Source organism: Acanthaster planci, linkage group LG20 (assembly GCF_054643075.1).
Source record: "Acanthaster planci isolate LZ-2023a linkage group LG20, COTS_SCS, whole genome shotgun sequence".
In the NCBI taxonomy this organism is placed as follows: domain Eukaryota; kingdom Metazoa; phylum Echinodermata; class Asteroidea; order Valvatida; family Acanthasteridae; genus Acanthaster; species Acanthaster planci.
This window is the reverse complement of record NC_141796.1, coordinates 4,276,163-4,294,872: the sequence shown is the minus strand read 5'-3', so window position 1 is coordinate 4,294,872 and position 18,710 is coordinate 4,276,163. Positions and strand designations below refer to the sequence as shown.

The 18,710-nt window shown below is 42.5% G+C and overlaps 2 protein-coding genes across 7 annotated transcripts in view; both read left to right on the top strand.

The window, feature by feature from the left end:
* Positions 1 to 3,255, top strand: part of LOC110986852 (battenin-like) — a 97,358-nt gene extending 94,103 nt beyond the window's left edge. For all 6 annotated transcript variants that reach the window (XM_087130869.1, XM_087130868.1, XM_022249110.2 and 3 more), the window contains one exon: positions 1,896 to 3,255. In XM_087130869.1, the coding sequence (XP_086986995.1) occupies positions 1,896 to 1,957 (62 nt within the window). In that variant the 3' untranslated portion in view covers positions 1,958 to 3,255. The remainder of the gene's footprint in view (positions 1 to 1,895) is intronic.
* Positions 3,256 to 4,563: 1,308 nt separating this feature from the next.
* LOC147795855 (uncharacterized) lies at positions 4,564 to 16,785 on the top strand. Its single transcript, XM_087130836.1, has 2 exons — positions 4,564 to 4,657; positions 12,184 to 16,785. The coding sequence occupies exons 1-2, from the start codon at positions 4,564 to 4,566 to the stop codon at positions 12,897 to 12,899; spliced, it is 810 nt and encodes a 269-aa protein (XP_086986962.1). The 3' UTR covers positions 12,900 to 16,785.
* Positions 16,786 to 18,710: the final 1,925 nt, after the last annotated feature.

The following is an 18,710-nucleotide window of genomic DNA, read 5'->3' as shown; positions in this document are numbered from 1 at the left end:
TGCACTAATTTATCTCAGGACTGCAGGTAGCAACCATGTGTTACTACCATTCTGCCATCACAGCTATACACGGCAGTTTTCCATATTGTTTCCTGTCTATCGGACAACAATAACCTCAAGCACCCTCTACATGGTATGTTCATTGAACATCCCCCACCTAAAAAATAGGCCCCTTGGTGAGGCCTCTTTACTTCACACATCAGTGAAGCTGGTTTTCCACTTCACTCACAGGCAGTGAGCAGCGGATGTTATCACTGACAGTCACATCAAATGGGAGCCACATGGCATGCGATTCATCTGTGACCTGGGCTTCCTCACTAAGAACCAATTAGAATTGTTCCCATCTCCAGACATTTTTGTTCCTGATATCGCAAAACACTCGGGCCCCCCTGATGACAAACCGTGGTGTCCTGTTCGAACTCTGAAATGGTATCTGGCTATAACTGAGAGGTACAACGTCTGAGCTCTTCATTACTTTCATAAAAGCCCATTATAGCTAGATGGGCCATCAAGACCGCCAGTGCTGAATGGCCAATCTCTACAGACCATGAAATCCACCACTTTATCAAAGTTTAGAACATCTTGATGGCAAAGCTAACGCCATGCTCCCTGGTCTCTTTGGGAAGCTTTGCCCTGCTAAAAGAAGGTTAAGTCCATTTCCCTAATGCTGCCTGATGAGGGCAGATGTGTTTCCTTAAGAGGGACAATGATGACCCTGCTCTGTTCGTTGTTGATCACGGTAGCCTTGAAAATCACGGTAGCCTTGAAAACATCACTCACTTCCTGCAGATTCTCTGAGAGGCCTTGACATCATAACATAAAAGTTCATAACATCAGAGTAGTATCTATCTCATTGGCATACTTGTGAGGTATCCCAATGGAGGACATATGTTGGAAGACACCCTCAACATCCCCTTATGCTACCTGATTGATGTTCTTGCACAGAGACTGTTCCCATGGCAAGACAATCCTTTCCTCTGCTCCGAGACCTCAAGAACCCTTGCCGGGGTGGGCCACCTCCAGTTCTATGTGATGGCTTCCTCACTTAAGTGAGTCCTGAATACACGTATTCCACTTGTTTCTTCCTTAATTTTTCCTAACTTAGCCATTAATAATCACAGTTTTTGTCAGATTCAGTGCCAACCCTCAGGGGTACAGTACTACTCTGCATATGTAGTAACTGTTAGGGTAGGATAAGTGCAGTGGACTCCTCCCCCATAGCAGTGCAGGGGAGTCCGCTAGGGAGTACCCAAACAGTCTGTGACGACCACCCATCCGCCCCACTCTGCCTCTGATGTTGTGCTCTGACAAAGGAGGACAAACATGGCTTTGATGCTGCACTGCTTCTTGGGGCACACTACAGGTGATCAATATTTTAGTAATTGGCAAAAGGTGTGAAAGGAAACTTGCATATGTAGCGACTGTTAGGGTAGGCATTGCCCAAAACTGCTGTGGGGGAGAATTGTTTCAGGTAAGGGGTATAAGGAGTATCATTTTGGGGAATTCAGGGAGTTAATATACATGTATTTTTTGCAAGTTTGTAGTTTTCTCTATTTTGGGGTTTACAGGTCATCATGGCCCTTAGAAATAAAACATGCCCTTGGCCATTCTGTGTCACTGAGAAATTAAAAATCCAGCCAAGACATTGCTTCCTACAGGGTGCATGTACTTTACCAGATTAAAGTGGCCCGGGCTCTTGATTACCAACTAAAATTATCAAACAGGCCTATTTCATCTTTTCAACACATTGTGTTAATAAATCAGTAAACTTTAGTTTGATAAATTAAACAGTATTTTGACATGCGTGTAGCTGTTTTAAACTGCCAACTTACTCCATTAATTTGAGTAATGTGTTCCACACCCTTTTAATTCCCCATATTTATTTTACTTTACAGGATTATCACTGAGCTGCATTTTACAGACAGTATTATTCAACACAGCTTTGTTACTGTATTGAAGCATGCGTACAACAGCTCTTTTACATTTATCCAGCAGAAATGAAGTGACTGTGCTCACGTCAGTGGTAAATTTTATTACTTATAATTTATATCTAAAAACAATGTCAACTTTAATTGTCATGAACGTTTTCCTCTGTACCCCTCAGTTCCTGTTCGCCACTTCCCAGGTTGTATTGTGTCATTGTGGCATGATCCCTGGCTACATTATGTTTCAGGTTTCAGCCTCTGCCTAGCACCCCTGAATAAAGATATTGACAAATTGGAAGAGCCACCAACATATGGCTGGATAGCTCAGTTGATGGAGCACTGGTACGGTGTTCCGGAGGTCATAGGTTCAAATTCTGCTCCAGTCAGTTTCTTTGTTCATCTTTATAATGCTTTATTTTTGATTGCGGTACTGGCAAATAACTGTTATATTGTTTTATAAAGCCCTGAAAAAGCCAGGATTTTAACATCGCATCCATAAAACTCATCAAATTTTTCATTTATAAGGACAGACATTTCCAGTTCAGTGTCTTCCCTTTGGCCGATCCACACAGCATCACAGGTCTTCATGCCGTCTTATGTAATAGAAACTCCCAAATCTGCACGGATTTGCTCCAGAGTAATTGTGTTAATAGCCTATTTACTAGATCAGCCATAAAAATGAAATGGGACAAGTTACAGATAGAATCCCTCTATTGTCATGGAGTGTGCAGTGGTGATGTTCCTTTCAGCGGAAGTGCAAGCACATGTGGTACGTGTAGGTACATGTAGGTGTATGTGAATGTACCATAGAAACTTCCTGCAGATTTGGGAGCTTCTATAAGTACATGTGAGAAGTGTGTGTCGTGAGAAATGTGTGTAATTTGGCGTAAAAACTCACACCTCTCAGATGTACTTGTAGAAGCTTACCTTGTCTATGTGTCTCTGTTGGAATTTTGTGTCCTTCCATGGTTTGAGCATTGGCCCTGTCCTTTGTCGAAGAATTTTTTTTCCTCCAATGTGATTGAGAAATTTATATTCCTTTAAACTTTGTGTCTCCAGCGATTGACTTGATTCCTTGCGTTCACTTACCCCTGCCCAGCTTACACATACAAATTTCCAGCGTCCCTATTGTAGTTCTCTAAAAAGAGTTGATTTTGCGTACACAATGCACTGTTGTCCCGCCGCCATGTTAATCCTTGTTCTCAGCGCCTATCGTTTACGGACGTGTCTTTGTGGCATTTTTAGATTTTCGAGTTCCATAACCTTTCGTGTTGGTGAATTAACTTGATTTCTGATTACAAATAAAGAACTATTTCGTATCTATTGATAAGAGTGCTTATTTTCGTATTTTGTATTTTTGTTGTTCTTTTCTACCCGTTTTTCTGTACATTATTTAGAGGTTTTGGTGTTACCAACTGTTGTAGTGTGTTCTGTGTGGCCGTTGAACGGGATCACGGGTAGCCCTTTGTTTTAAATGCTGTGTGTGCGTTCGAAACACAACGGCCCACCGTGTTCTGCTGTATGGGTCTGGCCGTGAATCGGGGCTTGGCGAGTAGTAGGGAAGGGAAAGTTAAAGAGAAACAGGTATTTTCACTCACCTACCTGCGCAGCAGGGACTTTCCCCCAAACCCTGTGGGCCCGACTTCCCGAACAGCAATCGCGGAGCCCCGAACACACAAAAGCGGGACTTTTCCCCCGGGACTTTTCATCGCCGGAAAAATACTGGAGGTGCCGGGGGGAAAAAAATTAGATAAATTTTTCAACATTTTTCTAATATCAAATGAATGTAACTTTCGCCACCAAATATGAATACAGTTAAAATTAGTCGCTGCACACACAGCGTGGTTAATCGCCAACGGCTACAAATCGCAAAAAGATTTAATCTCGCAGGCAAAGCTGGACGTGGAAATCAAAGACACTGCTTTTGTTTAATGAGAAAGACTAAGACCGGCAAACAAGTGTACAAGCCGAAGAAATATCTATTTCCGATGATTTATGCGCCGCTTAAAAAATTGAGATGAAAATAGAAATAAAATTATAAAAAACATGATAAACCATAAAACGAATGTTGTTATTTTTGCAAAGACACAAGAAATTCAATTGACTTGATCGATTCGTACGATTGCTTTCGTTGTTTAAATTCCGAACGTTTATGCAAATGTACCGATTGTAATGAATGCCACGATTGTCACAAATGCAACGACTGCACCGGATGTAATCACTGCTCCACTGGCGACGAGTGCGGCAGGTGTATAAGTTGCGTATATTGTTTAAATTCATACGACCGTCAAAATTCAAGTGCGTTGGACAGTTGCAGAGACTGTTACGAGTGCAGCAGTTGTATAGAGTGTTTTGGTGGCATTGCTTGCACCTGCTGCGTAAATTGTGTCGAGTTGGAAGAAAAGGATCACGTGTTACTCGTAAATGGCAAGCAGAAAAAGCTGCGGCTCGCGCTAGAAAACGATTCACTGCCCGATGCAGCGACTAAACTCGACTCTGATTTATACGAAATTGGACTAATTATTTAATACGACGTTGACGTTGAACATTTAATGAAAGCAGAAATCCCGCCCGAGTTAATAGACGCGGCCGAATAAAAATGAGAAAATTCTATGACAAAGCCGGGAAAATCATAACCATGCCAACTCAAGTATATATCGTTTCAGACTACCACGAGCGTCTCAGTGCCGACAACTGCGATCCCAATGTCACCTATGGCCCCTTTGACCCGAGTAAATTAATCATTTCAAAACCCGTGATTAAAGAAGGCACTCACGTGAGTCAATGCAGCTCGCCTATTTTTTTATCATTACAGCGGTCAAAATGAACGCCTGTTGATTATGACGATAGAACCATGTAAAGGTATAAAAAAGCTTTACAAATACGGCACTCGAGATAAAATCCCGGAAAGTTTAGTAGGGCGTCAAATCTGTTGTCAAGTACAACCAACTACCGCGGGCATACTCGATAACATAAATTTAGCCGTTTACCCGAGCTGACGCCGGGTCTAATCTCCCGTCTAATACCATAAACGCTTATAAAGCCAGTCGCGACATTGATGACCTTAATAAAATAGAATACGTCGTTAAACAGCCTTACACGGACAAGCACTAAATGTACGCTAAAATAGATCGCTATGCCTCCCTATTTGATCACCGAAAAAAAAACATTGATTCGTCAAATATCGAGAAATTTATAAATAAGAGATGTGACGCACAATCTTATTTCTCCATACTACGGTACTTACGGTTCACTGTCGTGCAGCACCAGCGTTCGGTATAGAGTGACAGCGGCAATGTTGAAAATTAGAAACGACGGTCTAATTTCAAATAAGTCGGCGTTGCAAGTGTTTCGCGGATTTGAAAATTTTGAATCTGAACCACAATCCCCCGTGAAATTAAAGGTGGATTAAATTCGAATAATTAACGACTTATGCCTCAGCTATTCCTAGGAATAACTTAGGTTATTTTTACGTCACTTTTAATAAAAACAATGACAGATCAAGAAATTTATGAATTAACGGGTATAATAATTGCCGCCACCGCGACCAAAAAATACATGCCTGCACAATAACGTAATGGAAATGGATTATAAATATGTATGCCAAAATTGCGGTTTAGTGCTCGCTCAGATTTATTCATACGCACCAGGAAACGCTGGTGGTAAATATTACCAGCGTTACATTTTGAACAAAAAACACCACCACCACCAAAATCGAGAAAAACTTTAAAAGAGTTTAACCTTCAATTGACGGTCGAACAAGCGGGCAACATAGAAATATGTGTAAAACCGAGTTTTAGATGGTAAGATCTCTAGAGGTAAACCTTTGAAGGCTTTAATCGCGGTTTGTTACCCAACACACAACCGGGGAAGCTGAATCTAAATTAAAAGACTTATTTCAAGTTTCGGAGAAACACTGGAACGACGCCTTTGATAAATTAAACCTTGCCAAACAAGATTTTTCAAAACGTATGTAATAAAATGGAGACTCACACTTTTACTTAACCGAAAGCGAGCAGACGTTTAAATTGAAAGATGACATAAAAAAAACAACAAAGGCGGCAAAGTCGTCAGAGTAAAGAACATTCAGTTTGAAGCTGGATATTTTAAAGTTACAAATGCTACTGAAATTGATGGGAAACAAACTTGGACGGTAAGCCTCCGGGGGTCAGTGGCGAAAGATCGCCTGGAATACCTTCAGAGGAGAGAAGGGAAGTATCTCCCAATATATATATATATTAGTAAAAACAGCTGAAACCAGATTGATCCAAGCAAATAAAAAAGGCACTTTAGCAGAAGAAATCATAATCATCGCTGATGAAATTGAGCAGCTAAACCAAGAAACCACAACTTTAGAAGCGTAGTTAAAGCAAAGACAACCATTAGAAACGCGGGCTCGTTTAGCTTATGATATCGACAGTAAAAAAATCAGATCAGTTTCATTGCTCGAGGGGCAGAGACAAGCCTTGGATGAAATTTATGAAGGGAATCCCCCAAGTCGACCTATAACAAACTCCCCCGTACAATCCACAAGACCCAGAAAAAAATTAACTATAAGACTTTTTTGACGGGGCTAACAGAACCTGTATACGATAGACTTCATTCTTGAAGCTCATCTCAACCATTACCCGAGGGTCGAAGAGGAAGCATCGTGGTGTCTTCCGGTTATTATAACATGGACTGGTTTTGACTTTTTGTTAAACTCGAGCCCTGGCGTGTCTTTTAAGGTTCACTCAGAATCGAAAAGGGTGACTTTGGCCATTACGGACCCCAATCTCAAGTTGCGACTAAATAAAGAAGTGTCTAAGCTGTTTAACTTACCCAAAATAAAACTTCTGCCCAGCGTTATGTATGAAGGCAAGTATGATTTAAACCCCTTGAAACTCGAGTTTATTCATTGCAAACATTTATTTACATTTGACAACTTTTAAAACGGGCAGTCTTTAGACTTGCTAGACGTGATTGCTACCGAGCCGTGCAACTCAACACCCGTAACGTGTAAAACGCCTAAAAAGTTAATAGACAGAAACATCAATGAATCGACTTTTTCTGTTAAAAACGAGCGAGGTGAGCTCTTGAATAATATCGGCAAATTTTAATCGTGTTAGTCATTTTTTTAAAACGCGTATACGATAAAAAGATGACGACTAACGTATTTCCAGATTTGGGAAAGTACCCAGAATTAAACTCGGTCGAACAGGTGGAAACTAAAGATTGTAGGCTCAGAAAGATCGAAGAAATTAAATCTCGGGTATTAAGAGAACGCGACGCGCGCGAGGCTAGCTACAAAAAGATTAAACGGATACTTACCTCACTCGGTTACGTGGAGTACGGTGTCGAAGCGATTGGTGCTACCTCGGCAGCCATTGGCAATTCCGCCATTTGGGAGCCATTGCCGGGCCCGTGGGACTAGTGATGGAAGGCATCGCTATCAGTGCGTTTGGTGCTTATGCGATATTAAAATACACCAGTCGCAGGCTGTCCCACAAACCAAAAAAAAACGACCAAATTCGAATGTTGGCAGACGCTCAATTAAACACCATCGACGATGTCTCTTACGCGATTGAAGACAGTGACATATCGCAGGAAGAATTTGTACTGATTATCTGAGCTGAAAAAGTTTAACGAAATGAAGGAAAAGATCAGATCAAGTACGTCTACCAAACTACAAGAAAGTAAATCGACGAGTAAAGAATTTGAACGACAAGTCAACGAAAGAGCAGAAGCGCTTGCCAACGAACGAGCGGCCGTTTTAAAAAAAGATCTTAAGAAAAAAAATTGGCGAATAAGTTTTACAAAGTCTGTCAAATACGAAGACCTGCCTCCGTCGTACCAAGACATAAAACCAACGGCACCTCCTTTTAAAGACGTATGAAATAAATGGGAGCAAAATTTAGTCATTTATCGATCGTAGTCAATAAAGACAACTGGTGTTTAGCCAAGTTTTCCAATTTAACGCACGCGTATAAATTACCGAAAGTCTCCACGGACGAAGCGGTCAATCGTTGGACAACTGAACCGATTTCGTTCTATCAAAAGCAATTTAAATTTGCGGTGTACTGCGCGACAACGCGACGGCCTGCGGCGTACGTTTTGATTTGCTGTCCGACCCCAATCCATACGAGTCAATTTTGTTCAACTTTCACGTATATTACACCATGAGAAGAATATTTTACGACTGCGTGATGCCTACTCAGAGCGACGACGTATTTGACGCGTTACACAATAATTACGATCATCACAAGTTTACATACACGTGTCTTTTATATTGAGTCGATCCGAGTAAATCGTATAAACAAACTCGCGACACTTTGTCAAACGGATTGGGCACTGCCTATTATTACGACAACGGATACATACCTGTTCCTAATAAAAAATTATGATCCATACGCGGGACTACTTTTATGGGCTTCAGCTGGGCTGATCCATCTAAAGGCTCGGGCCATGCGAGTACTTACACGGTCACTTGGATTCAACTGTCGGACGCGGTTACCCTGTCCTGGTGGGATTTTATTCCTAAAACGTCTAAATTAACAGACGTGGAAATTACAAAAGTAGACGAATCGATTCGAGCTTATGTTTACGCGTTACTGGGCGTACAAGTTTAAACAAGACGAGCGTTTTAGCCTCTTGCACCTGATTAGATGTGCATCAACCATTTATTACGATCGTAGAGAGTCTAATAAATTCAGCCTCCGATCTCGAACAGTCGATTGACCAATTCCAGGATTCGTTACAATACCCAAAACGCCTTTAAACTTTGTAGTTGCGCTGGAGTTATATTTGATGCCCTCCGACATGGATTTGCGTATCTGTACGTTTGAAGGTTACAACAATAATTTACAAATTGCGACTGCAGATACGAGGACAGGCTATGTGCCGAGTTTAAATTCTGGTGGCGTTTCAGAGGTTACAGATTTTAGCGATCAAGTAGAAGAAAAAGAACCAACAATTTTACCAAACCCAGACGTAAGGCCAATTTTAATTCCGTTTCAGAACGTAAGCCATTAGACGTACACAACGAAGAAAAACTGTCTTTAACTGTCGGAGCTATTGCCGTTTGTGTAATACTGTATAAAGTATTAATTTAGAAAATAAAAGGCAAAAATATACCCCCTTTCTCAAATTTGAGAAAGGGGTATATTTTGTGCTCAGGTTTATTTATTTACCTTCTTTTTTGCATAAAAGTCAAAATTACATAACCTACCGCAGAAAACAAAGTCCACACGTGATCTGCGATCCATCCAACCGCTTTACTCGCCACATTGAATAGCCAGCTTAAAACGCCACCGATGATTCCTGGCAAAGCACCTAAAGCTTTCAACCCGAGTTTCTTTGACACGTTTGCCAAATTTTGTAATTGTCGTTTAATCCAATCGCCTCCTTTGGACGGTGGTTCAGGTGCTGACGTGGGGTTCTGGCGTAATACCGGCAGCCCTGACGCTAGCTATGATACTACTAACAATGGTACTTACGGCTAGTGAAAAAGCCGTAAAGATACTAACGGTTGTCACGCCTTGCTCTCGAAATATCGTTCGAATCTTATCACCTAGCGTATCATCCGACCGTAAAGCGTAATTAATTAAATCTTTAATTCGCTATATTGGCTTTGGAGATGACCGTTTATTATATCTCTTTGAGCTTGTTAGTCGTTCGAGTTGGTCTTTGAATTCACGCAAACGAGTTGAATCTTCAGAAGTCTCAAGACGACTAATTTCTTCTTGAATTTCAATAATTTTAGCTTGGTTTAATCGTATTTGCCCTCTCACCGTTTGTAATTGTTTGTCGAATCCTAAAAGCTCTCTATAATTTAAACCTTCGGTTTGCGCTGTTTGATTCTCCGTAAGCGAGGCCACAATGTCGCTAACTAGGTCCGGTATTTTAGGAAGCATTTCGATGTATTCAGTTTGAATGGCGTTTAATTTCGATTGCACTTGCCTCGTTTTCCTCTGGTAATCCCCAAAACAGAGTTCTTTACGAATAAACTTTGATCCACGGGCTTTTCTAGCCCGTTTTGCTATCGTGTCCAGCGACACAAATTTCCTTGGGTTCCGTTCGTCTGTAAGTAATATCTTACTGGCCCCAGTTCTACTTTTGTAGTACAATCCTTCGTGTCTATAAAATACAACGTCTCTTTCGCTTTTTGTGGTGTATTTTCATTGGCAGACGTTGGTATATCCGATCTGACTTTATCTTTGTAAAAAATGGTAAAAATCAATTACTTGGGGATTATCAATATACATCTTTTTACCTCTTGTTAAAGTATCGCTTTGCGCCTTGCCTTGGAAGTTTCGTCTTGATCGGGAAATAAGTTATAATCGACAAAATCCTGGTCATCCGTTTCTTTTTCTTGATCCTCCAGTAGAGGAATTTTCTCTAGATCAAATCCTCCTTCAGCCATTTTTATAATATACGTTTTTAAAGCGGTAGACAAGCTTGCGGGCAATAATCCTTTCGCAACAAGCCAACCCTGCGTGGCCAACGCGCCGCTAGACACCGCGGTTAATTTTAACGCGTCCTCAATGGATAATTTATTTAGGTCTGGTGGTTTGATTTTAAATAGCTTACTCGATAGCATTGTGTATCCCATAGAAATCGCTGAAACTACTGCACCGTGGTAAATCGTATTAGCGATTCCGTTTACGTCTGTAGCTTTTGTATTACCCCTTCTTATTATATATTCATTTTAAATGTACCGTTTTTTTAATTTATTCCATGTCTAAAATTTCAGGCGCGTGTGCAGTTGTTTGAATTTCTGTTGGTGGTTGATCAGTTTGAAATTGCACAGGCGTTGACTTATTTTTAAAAATTAAAAAAAGTGCGAGTGCGCCAATCGCTAAACCGCCCAATATCAGATTTTTATTTTCCAAAACCGTTTTATAAATTATATTTTCTGAGCCCGGGTCACTCGCTTCAGATTCGCCTGTTTTCATTTTGGCTAACTGCTGCTTCATTTTTTACCCTGTTCCAGGCGTTTTGGATTTTTAATTTTCGTCACTGTCTGTACCTGCGTCTTTGCTGGACTGCTCGTTGGCTTTGGCGTTACTTCTTCCTTTGACATCTTCTTTTAATATAAGAGAACTTTTTTGTTAAAGTCCAAATGTTTAGTCGTAAGTAAAGTAGCTACCAGTGGTGATAGGTAAATTCCGTATTTAAAACAAAGTTCACTTAAAAAGTGGCCCATTGTTTGATTTATAATTGGATCGTCATTTAAATTTTTCGTAAAATCTTCGGAATTTAAATCGATATTTAAACCTAGGAAAATTACTGGCGTAGCAATGCCTAAAAGACGCGTGTGTAAACTCAGGATGGCGTTACCAGCGTATTAACGATTTCTTTGCCAAATTTAACTTCATACAGATTAAAAAGTTTTTCTTGCTCTGCGGGATTTAGGGTCTCAATTTCCTTTACAGAATATTCCTTGCCGAGGTATTTTTTTGTATTCGCCAGATGCCACTATTGAACATATAAACGATCTTTGACGTTTTGTTTGGGTTCGGATGATTTTGCGTCGACTTTTGAATCGGAGAGTATACTTAAAATGTCGTCCGTTTTAATATAAGATTTTTAAAATTGTTTAATGCTTGCTGCATTTATTTATAACAAAATTTAAAAAAAATGGTGCAGCTAGACTATAAAAGCCCAGCTGCACCAAAATTTAAAGAGATTTTAACTACTTACAAATCAGTTGACTCGACACTCATATAACATTTTTTCATTAAATTGCATCTCCGGCAAGCGAGCACGCAATTCCATTTCACGTGCCCGAAGTCTGTATGTAATCAATTTGAGGCAAAATAAATTGCAGTTTCAAATAATTTATCACCGCGGAACATTGGAGGCTCTTGTCACTAAGTGGGTCAGTAATGTTTACTTACGGTTGCTGGCAAGGTAATTTAATGCCTCGAACTAGTTACTGGCGTGACCTTAAAATGGTAGTAGCACTGAAGAGAGTTACTCCCGGTCACTTTTGCTTGAGCAGCCGTGGCGTTTGGTTGGAAAAGAGAAAATCTGTCTTTTTGCAAAAACAATTTTGTTAGTTATGCCCTGCGCCAATTCCAAGCGGCGGGCTCCTTCTGGGCCGACGAATGGAGCGAAGCGTGCTCGGGGGCGGCCTCGCAAGTCTTCCCGTCAAGATGCGTCGGTGGTCGCGGTCCTTGCAGGGTCTAGTGCACCGCAGCTTGCATCGCCCGGTCCGGATACCACGATTATACCGTTGGCTACGGTCGGAATGATTCCAGACAGTGCGAGTGTTGAGGCTACCCATGCAACGCCAGCGCCCGCTACCATCGGTCACCCGTGGTGTCGGGAACTTCAGCTCCAAGCACATTGTCAATTACCTTCTCTTGCGATTCGAATATGCCATTAACTAGCGTCTGTGACGATCTCGGGGCTGCGATTCCTCAACATCTAAAAGACAAAATTTGGAAGGGGGAGTACGTAGAATTTGGAACCTTGTTGAAGTCGTCGCGCGGCGCGGGCTGGGATAATTCCTTTGACGAGACACTTTTTACAATCGGGTCCAATGAGTCCCCACTTTGGCAGATTCGTCCCCATAAGCAGGCTCCGCGTATTACGTCTATCGAGCAGTGGACGTCAGCGTTTCTTATTTTTGCATCCGTGTATTTGTTGCGACATCCTACCCACTTGCGTTCGTTACTGAAGTACGCAGACACTATTCGACCTGCAGCATTTCGACATGTGGGGTATGGTTGGCGCGAGTACGACATCCAGTTTCGATTGCGCCAGGCGCGTGTGCCGTCGCGCTCTGGGGCAACTATTGATGCCGAACTTTGGCTGGTGCTGCTTGGTGCGCCCGTTTCGCACCAGCATAATTTTCGTCCGTACCAGCAACGCGAGCCTGCCCCCTCTACTGCCACCAACCCCTGGTCCGATTTCGGGCCTGGTCGGCGCCCAGTCGCCGGGGTTGGTCTACCTACATGTAACCCGTTGTCGGTTAAACTCACAGTCTAGCGTCTCAGCACGGGTGCCAGCAGCTGGCATCAACCCCAGTCAAACTAAGTAGTATGCTTCCTTTTTTACGGGTTTACCCTAATACTCAGGACTCCCACTTTTTGCAAGAATTTTTTTTGCGCGGTTTCTGGTTAGGCTATTCAGGTCCCAGGGTTAGTACCTCTGCTCGTAATTCTGCATTTGCTCGCAAACATCCCAACATTCTGCAGTCAAAAAATTGATCGTGAAGTTGCTTTGGGTCGCGTTGCTGGCCCGTTTTTGTCCCAACCTCTTTCTCATTTCCGTTGTTCATCATCTATGGGCCTGGTGCCCAAACAGACTCCTGGTGAATTTCGGTTAATCCATAAATTGTCGTCCCCTATCGGCAAATCGGTGAATGATTTCATTGATCCCGCAGACACCACAGTTTCATACACGAGTTTTGATGAGGCGATAAGTGTGATCGCGGGCCGCACTCTTTCAGAGTATTTTGTCAGCGATTTGGGGTTCCCATCGCGGAAGAACCTCACTTTCCTGGATTGCACAAGCAAGTTGCTTTACAAAATACGATTGTGAGTGTGCTCGATCAGAAGAAAATCACGCTGCGCAATCTTCAGTCCCTGATAGGTCGTCTCAATTTTGTTTGTAAGGCGGTAAGACCTGGTAGGGCCTTTCTCCGTCGTTTGCATGATCTAGCTAGGGGTATCTCCAAACCTCGGAACGATAATGTTTCCGGATTCGGTATGGTACAATAGTGACCAATTGCACATGTACACTGATGCTTCTGCTGAAATTGGTTTTGGGGCTTACTTTGCTGCGCACTGGTGTCAAGGGAAATGGCCCGAGCTTGTAAAAAGTCAGCCCCTTTCTATTGCCTGCTATTGTGCTAGCGGTCCAGCAGTGGGCTGTCCCATTGCATAATAAACGTGTGATATTTTAGTGTGACAATCAGGCTGTAGTTCGTGTCATCAACAGACCAACGTCTAAATGTCACTTAATGATGCGTTTGGTGCGCCGCCTCGTGGTGACATGTCTCACAGGCAATATTCAGTTTCGATCTCAGCACGTTCCAGGCCTGGATAATGGCATTGCTGATGCTCTTTCACGTTTTCAGATGACCAGATTTCGTCATCTCGCTCTCGCTGCAGACCGCGATATGACCCCCCTTGCCCGACAACCTGTGGAGTGTTTTCAGTTAGAGGTCCAGAGTCTTTTGCATGACGCGGTGGCCCCCCGCACGAACTTATCAGAGGGCTTGGCATCTTTTTCAATGGTTTAGTCAAACTCATGGTTTCGACGCCGCGCACTCCCCCTCCCTGCTTCAGATAGTTCAATTTATTGCATTTTTGTCGGTATCTGGGTATGCCCCCACAACGATTACCTCTTACGTCTCGGGGGTTTCCTCCAATTTGCAGTTAATGAGTTATCCTAATTTAACTAAGCATTTTTTTGGTCAAACGTTTACTGGAGGGACGTCGTAGGCGTAGTAGTCGTCGCGACAGACGGCGCCCTATCACTTATGATATTTTATGTCGTATGGTCCCAGATTTGCAGGCCGTTTGCTCGAGTAATTTCGAGGCTCGGCAAATCCGAGTGGCTTTCTTACTTGCGTTTTTTGGGTTCCTTCGCATTGGGGAATTTACTGCCCAATCCCACCAATCTTTTAACCCGTTGTGTCGGCCTGATGTTACCGTCAAAAACTCCCCTTTAAGGGTCGAACTTATCTACGTCACTCGAAAACAGATCAATATGGCCATGGTTATGTAGTTTCCATCCCAGCAGCGCATAGCCGGCAAAACATTATGTGCCCCGTCCGGGCGACTTTGTCCAATCTTGCCTGCTCCACATCCCCCCGTTGCCCGTTTTTGTCACATTTCGATGGGCGTCCTGTCACGCGTTACCAGTTTGTCGCGGTACTCCGTCGTGCCCTTGAGTTTACTGGGCTTTACGACGCCAGATTTACCTCTCATTCTTTTCGCATAGGCGCAGCTACGTCTGCGGCTATGGCAGGTGTGTCTGAGGATGATGTTAACATTTTGGGGCGTTGGAAGTCTGGGGCTTACCGACGTTACATTCGGATTCCCCCAGCCATTTTCCATTGAACGCTACATGTTGTATTAGCTTACGTACTTTGCTCGTGTTTTGTTCCGATTTTCTTTTCATTTTTCTTGCGAGAATTGGCCCCTGCCAAGCCAACTGTGTGGGTCATTGGGGACGGCTCTGTGTGCTGGTGTGATCGGGTGGCGTGGTCATCGCCCTGGGGAGAGCGTCTTAATCGGCTGGCCTATATCCACTGGATGGGACGGCGAAGACTCCAGATGTTCCAGTTCTCCGATTTCCTGTTGGAAGCGTGGTCGGCAGTCCTGATCTTACCTGACGTCATCATGCTGTAGTTTGGCGCCAACGACCTGGGGCTTGTACACAAACATTTACTGAGTATTTTAGCACGGCAGTGCATCAATTTGACCAGAGAAGCACTGCCGCATACTGACCCTCACGCCTTAAAGCAGAGTTCCCTTGAGCGTACGCGACGTTCGCTGAACGCGTACGTTCATGCATTATTTCAAAACGCTCATGGGGGTGTTATTTGGCACCCCCAGATCCAGTGGTCGTCCGCGGCGTTATTTCATGCGGACGAATTTCAATTGACAGATGACAGTTGTTCGCTCATTCTCGACAACTTCTACCAAGCCCTGGCGCCATATTGTTTGCCTGTTGCATCTCCCCTTAATACCACCACCTGAGGTCTATTTGGCGGCGGTCATGTTGCCGACTTCATTCAGCAACAAGCCCGTTTGGCGTGAATTTCATTCAGGGACTGCAAATTGACCTCGGTTTAAAGGGCACTGTATTCTTATTTACGACACTTATGGGAATGTGCCGAAAGGAAAGGCCTGATCCCTTCCTTTGTCGGGGGAGTCACTAGATTATTAAGGGCCAAATTAAGAAAAGTCATTTCGTACTCACTAATTTCTGCCGTTTGACATAAATAGCTGTAAATGGTTGTTGAAAATGCTCATTAGTTGCCCATTATTCCAGCAACCCAATGTAAGCCCAAGTCGGGCCGCACCTCGTGGAAATCGCTGTCCGAATCCAGCGTTTGATGGCTGGCCCAAAGTTATTGTATGCTGGAGTAAATCCTTGCTAATTTGTTCATGAAAGTTGGGTAATTTTGCATTCTGCCAGTTGTAATTGCTATTTGAATTTGCATATCGAAGGCTTTGTACCGAGCAGGTACATTCCAGTATTAATTTACCGCTCCATGTGCTTTGGGCGGAAACAAATGCTGATATGATAATTGTTTTTCATACATTTTTGCTGATAGCTCTATGTATTTGCTGATATGAGTTGCTGTTCCGCGTCACCAGGCTCGGGCGGGAACAATTGCTGACATTTGCTGATTGCCATTGTACCGGTACTTTTGCTGATATGTGCTGCTGTTCCGCTTCACCAGGCTCGGGCGGGAACAATCTCTGTAATTTTTCCTAAATAGCTACACTTTGCTTGAAACGCAATGTAAGATATGCTTGCAGTTCCGCGTCACCAGCTTCGGGCGGGAACTATTTCCATGTATTGCTGAGTTGCTATACTTTGATTGTGCGCAATGTAATTTTTGCAGTTTCACGTCACCAGCTGCCGGCGGGAACAACCTGAACTGTGTCAAGTTCAATAAACGGCAGCTCAGGCCAATCGACACAAAAGTTTGAATGCGAGTGTCCACCTGTCCCTGAGTTCAGTTCTCTGGTCCTGTGCATGCGGGGATAATGTTTCGATGGTTGCTTGATCGTCTTTTTCCTCGGTAAATTGTAATGTCACGTTACAGTCGTTGTAATAACAAAATTCATGCTCGTCAACTAATTCTTTTAGAAATTCCCTGTCAATAAATTTTTCAGGGTTGAATATATCATTTTGTTTGTCGTGCTGTCTGCAATGACTTAACCAGTGTCTAACACTAATTTTAATTGCGTCGCTGCAAATTTTGCACTCTGATTTTTGCTTTTTATGCGGGCATTTATGTTTATTATTTTACTCTATTCGTTACCGACACACGTATTGCACAATAAATTAATTTCACCATTTGGTTTATTTTGAAAATTGGAAATTTCTTTTAATTTATTGCAGTTGGTACATTTTTTAGTCTCCATCTCAAATATTGACACTTTTTAAAAATAATTTCATAAGTTTTACTGAGTGAAATAATTCGCGGGGTTCGGTATTTGAAATCAACTTGCTAAATTTAACGTCACGTAAATGTTTTTTAATCGTTTCCCATTCGCAATCAGGGACAACATCATTTTCAGTTAAACATTGATCAAATGAATTTCAGTCATTGCAATAACGCGGTCCAAGCCGTGTTCTCTCTCTAGTCTTTATGCACAGCATTATACTTAGTTAAAAGCCAACACGAGTGGTTAATGTGCCGGCCGCTAAACGCCATTCGACTTAGCGCACAAGAATTTTTAATTCTTTGACCTTTCCTATATTTAATGAATTGATCAGCTGCGCAATCATCGATAATAAATAGCGTATTTTCCTCCAAAAATTTTCTGGTATTTTAAATTTTCACGGTCCAAGTCGCATAAATAAACGTTTTTATCGGTATGAACCCACAGTCGCTCTAAATAAGTCTTATTCTTAAATAACGTGGGACAAATTATCACGATCGCCTCAAATATAAATCTATACTCGGTTTTTAATAGGCTTAATATCCAATTCGTTCAACCGATGCCCGTTTTACAAATAATTAAAGTGCAATGCGGATTTTTAAACATCTGGCCCATTTATTTTAAACCCTGCTTAATACACTAGACTCTTAAAATTTCCGTCCTCCACCGTCAATTGCGAGTCCATTACCAAAAAGACGCACATCGTCAACGCCCCCGCGGTTTCTGTTTCGCGCTCCATCTGAATCGATATGTCTCCACCTCTGCCGAGAGGCCGACCCGATGAATGAGCCGAATTATAATTGGAACTAGTGAAATCGAACCACAGTCCATATTTATCTTTCAAATATTCGGCCATGTCAACGCCCGTCAAATTTAGATCTTTTACAACCGCTGGGCCGGCCTCGGTTTCCGAATCGCTGAAATACTTAGAAATTTCGTTCCAATGTTGATATTCAAAAAGTCCTTGCGAATACAATTGATTTGACTTACCTTCAACCGTTACTACCGTTTTCGTGATATGCGGATTGTAAAATCTCTGGGGGGTTTTGATGGCTCGATCTCTAAACAATATTAACAAGCCTTTCAAACTTTTAATCGTCTGATCGATATTGATATTCCATAATATATTCGACTTCTTGACCGCTTTTTTTTCCAAGAATGAATTCGGTCAAATAAGTAATAGACGGCGCCTCTGTGTTTTAGCTGGATACCTTGTTCCAGATCGCGATTGGTTACTACTTCGTATTCTAAAGTTATAGCCGAAATCGCGTATTCCGCGGCTGTGTCTGTCGAATTCACCACTTTATCCTGCCCGTTGAAAGTTAATTGATACGTAGGAGGTTCAAAACCCGACGGCCTGTGATCCGTCAATAGCGATGCGTCTAACGGAATTGCATACCTATTTTTGAAAGCGTCGGCAATCGCTTTATCTTTGCCATTGTTCGCAGCTTCGTTTTTATCACCTGCCCCGAGTCGTTACTTTGCGACGTTTTCTCTTTCTAGACCAAAGTACGCCATATTTTTCGTCTGTGACATTGGCAGCCAATTATCCTTAAAATTTTGAAAAACGTCCGCGTCTCTGTAACTGATGATTTTATTGCCCTGGAGACTGACGTTGATTTCTGAGATCAAATTTCACGCCTCGTTATTATACACGTTGCGATTA

What these genes read in the sequence shown, in the direction of transcription:
- LOC147795855 (XM_087130836.1), top strand. Translation starts at nt 4,564, where the DNA reads ATGCCAACTCAAGTATATATCGTTTCAGACTACCACGAGCGTCTCAGT. An exon ending in CTATGGCCCCTTTGACCCGA is followed by an intron (nt 4,658 to 12,183) that starts GTAAATTAATCA and finishes GCGAGTGTTGAG; the next exon opens with GCTACCCATGCAACGCCAGC.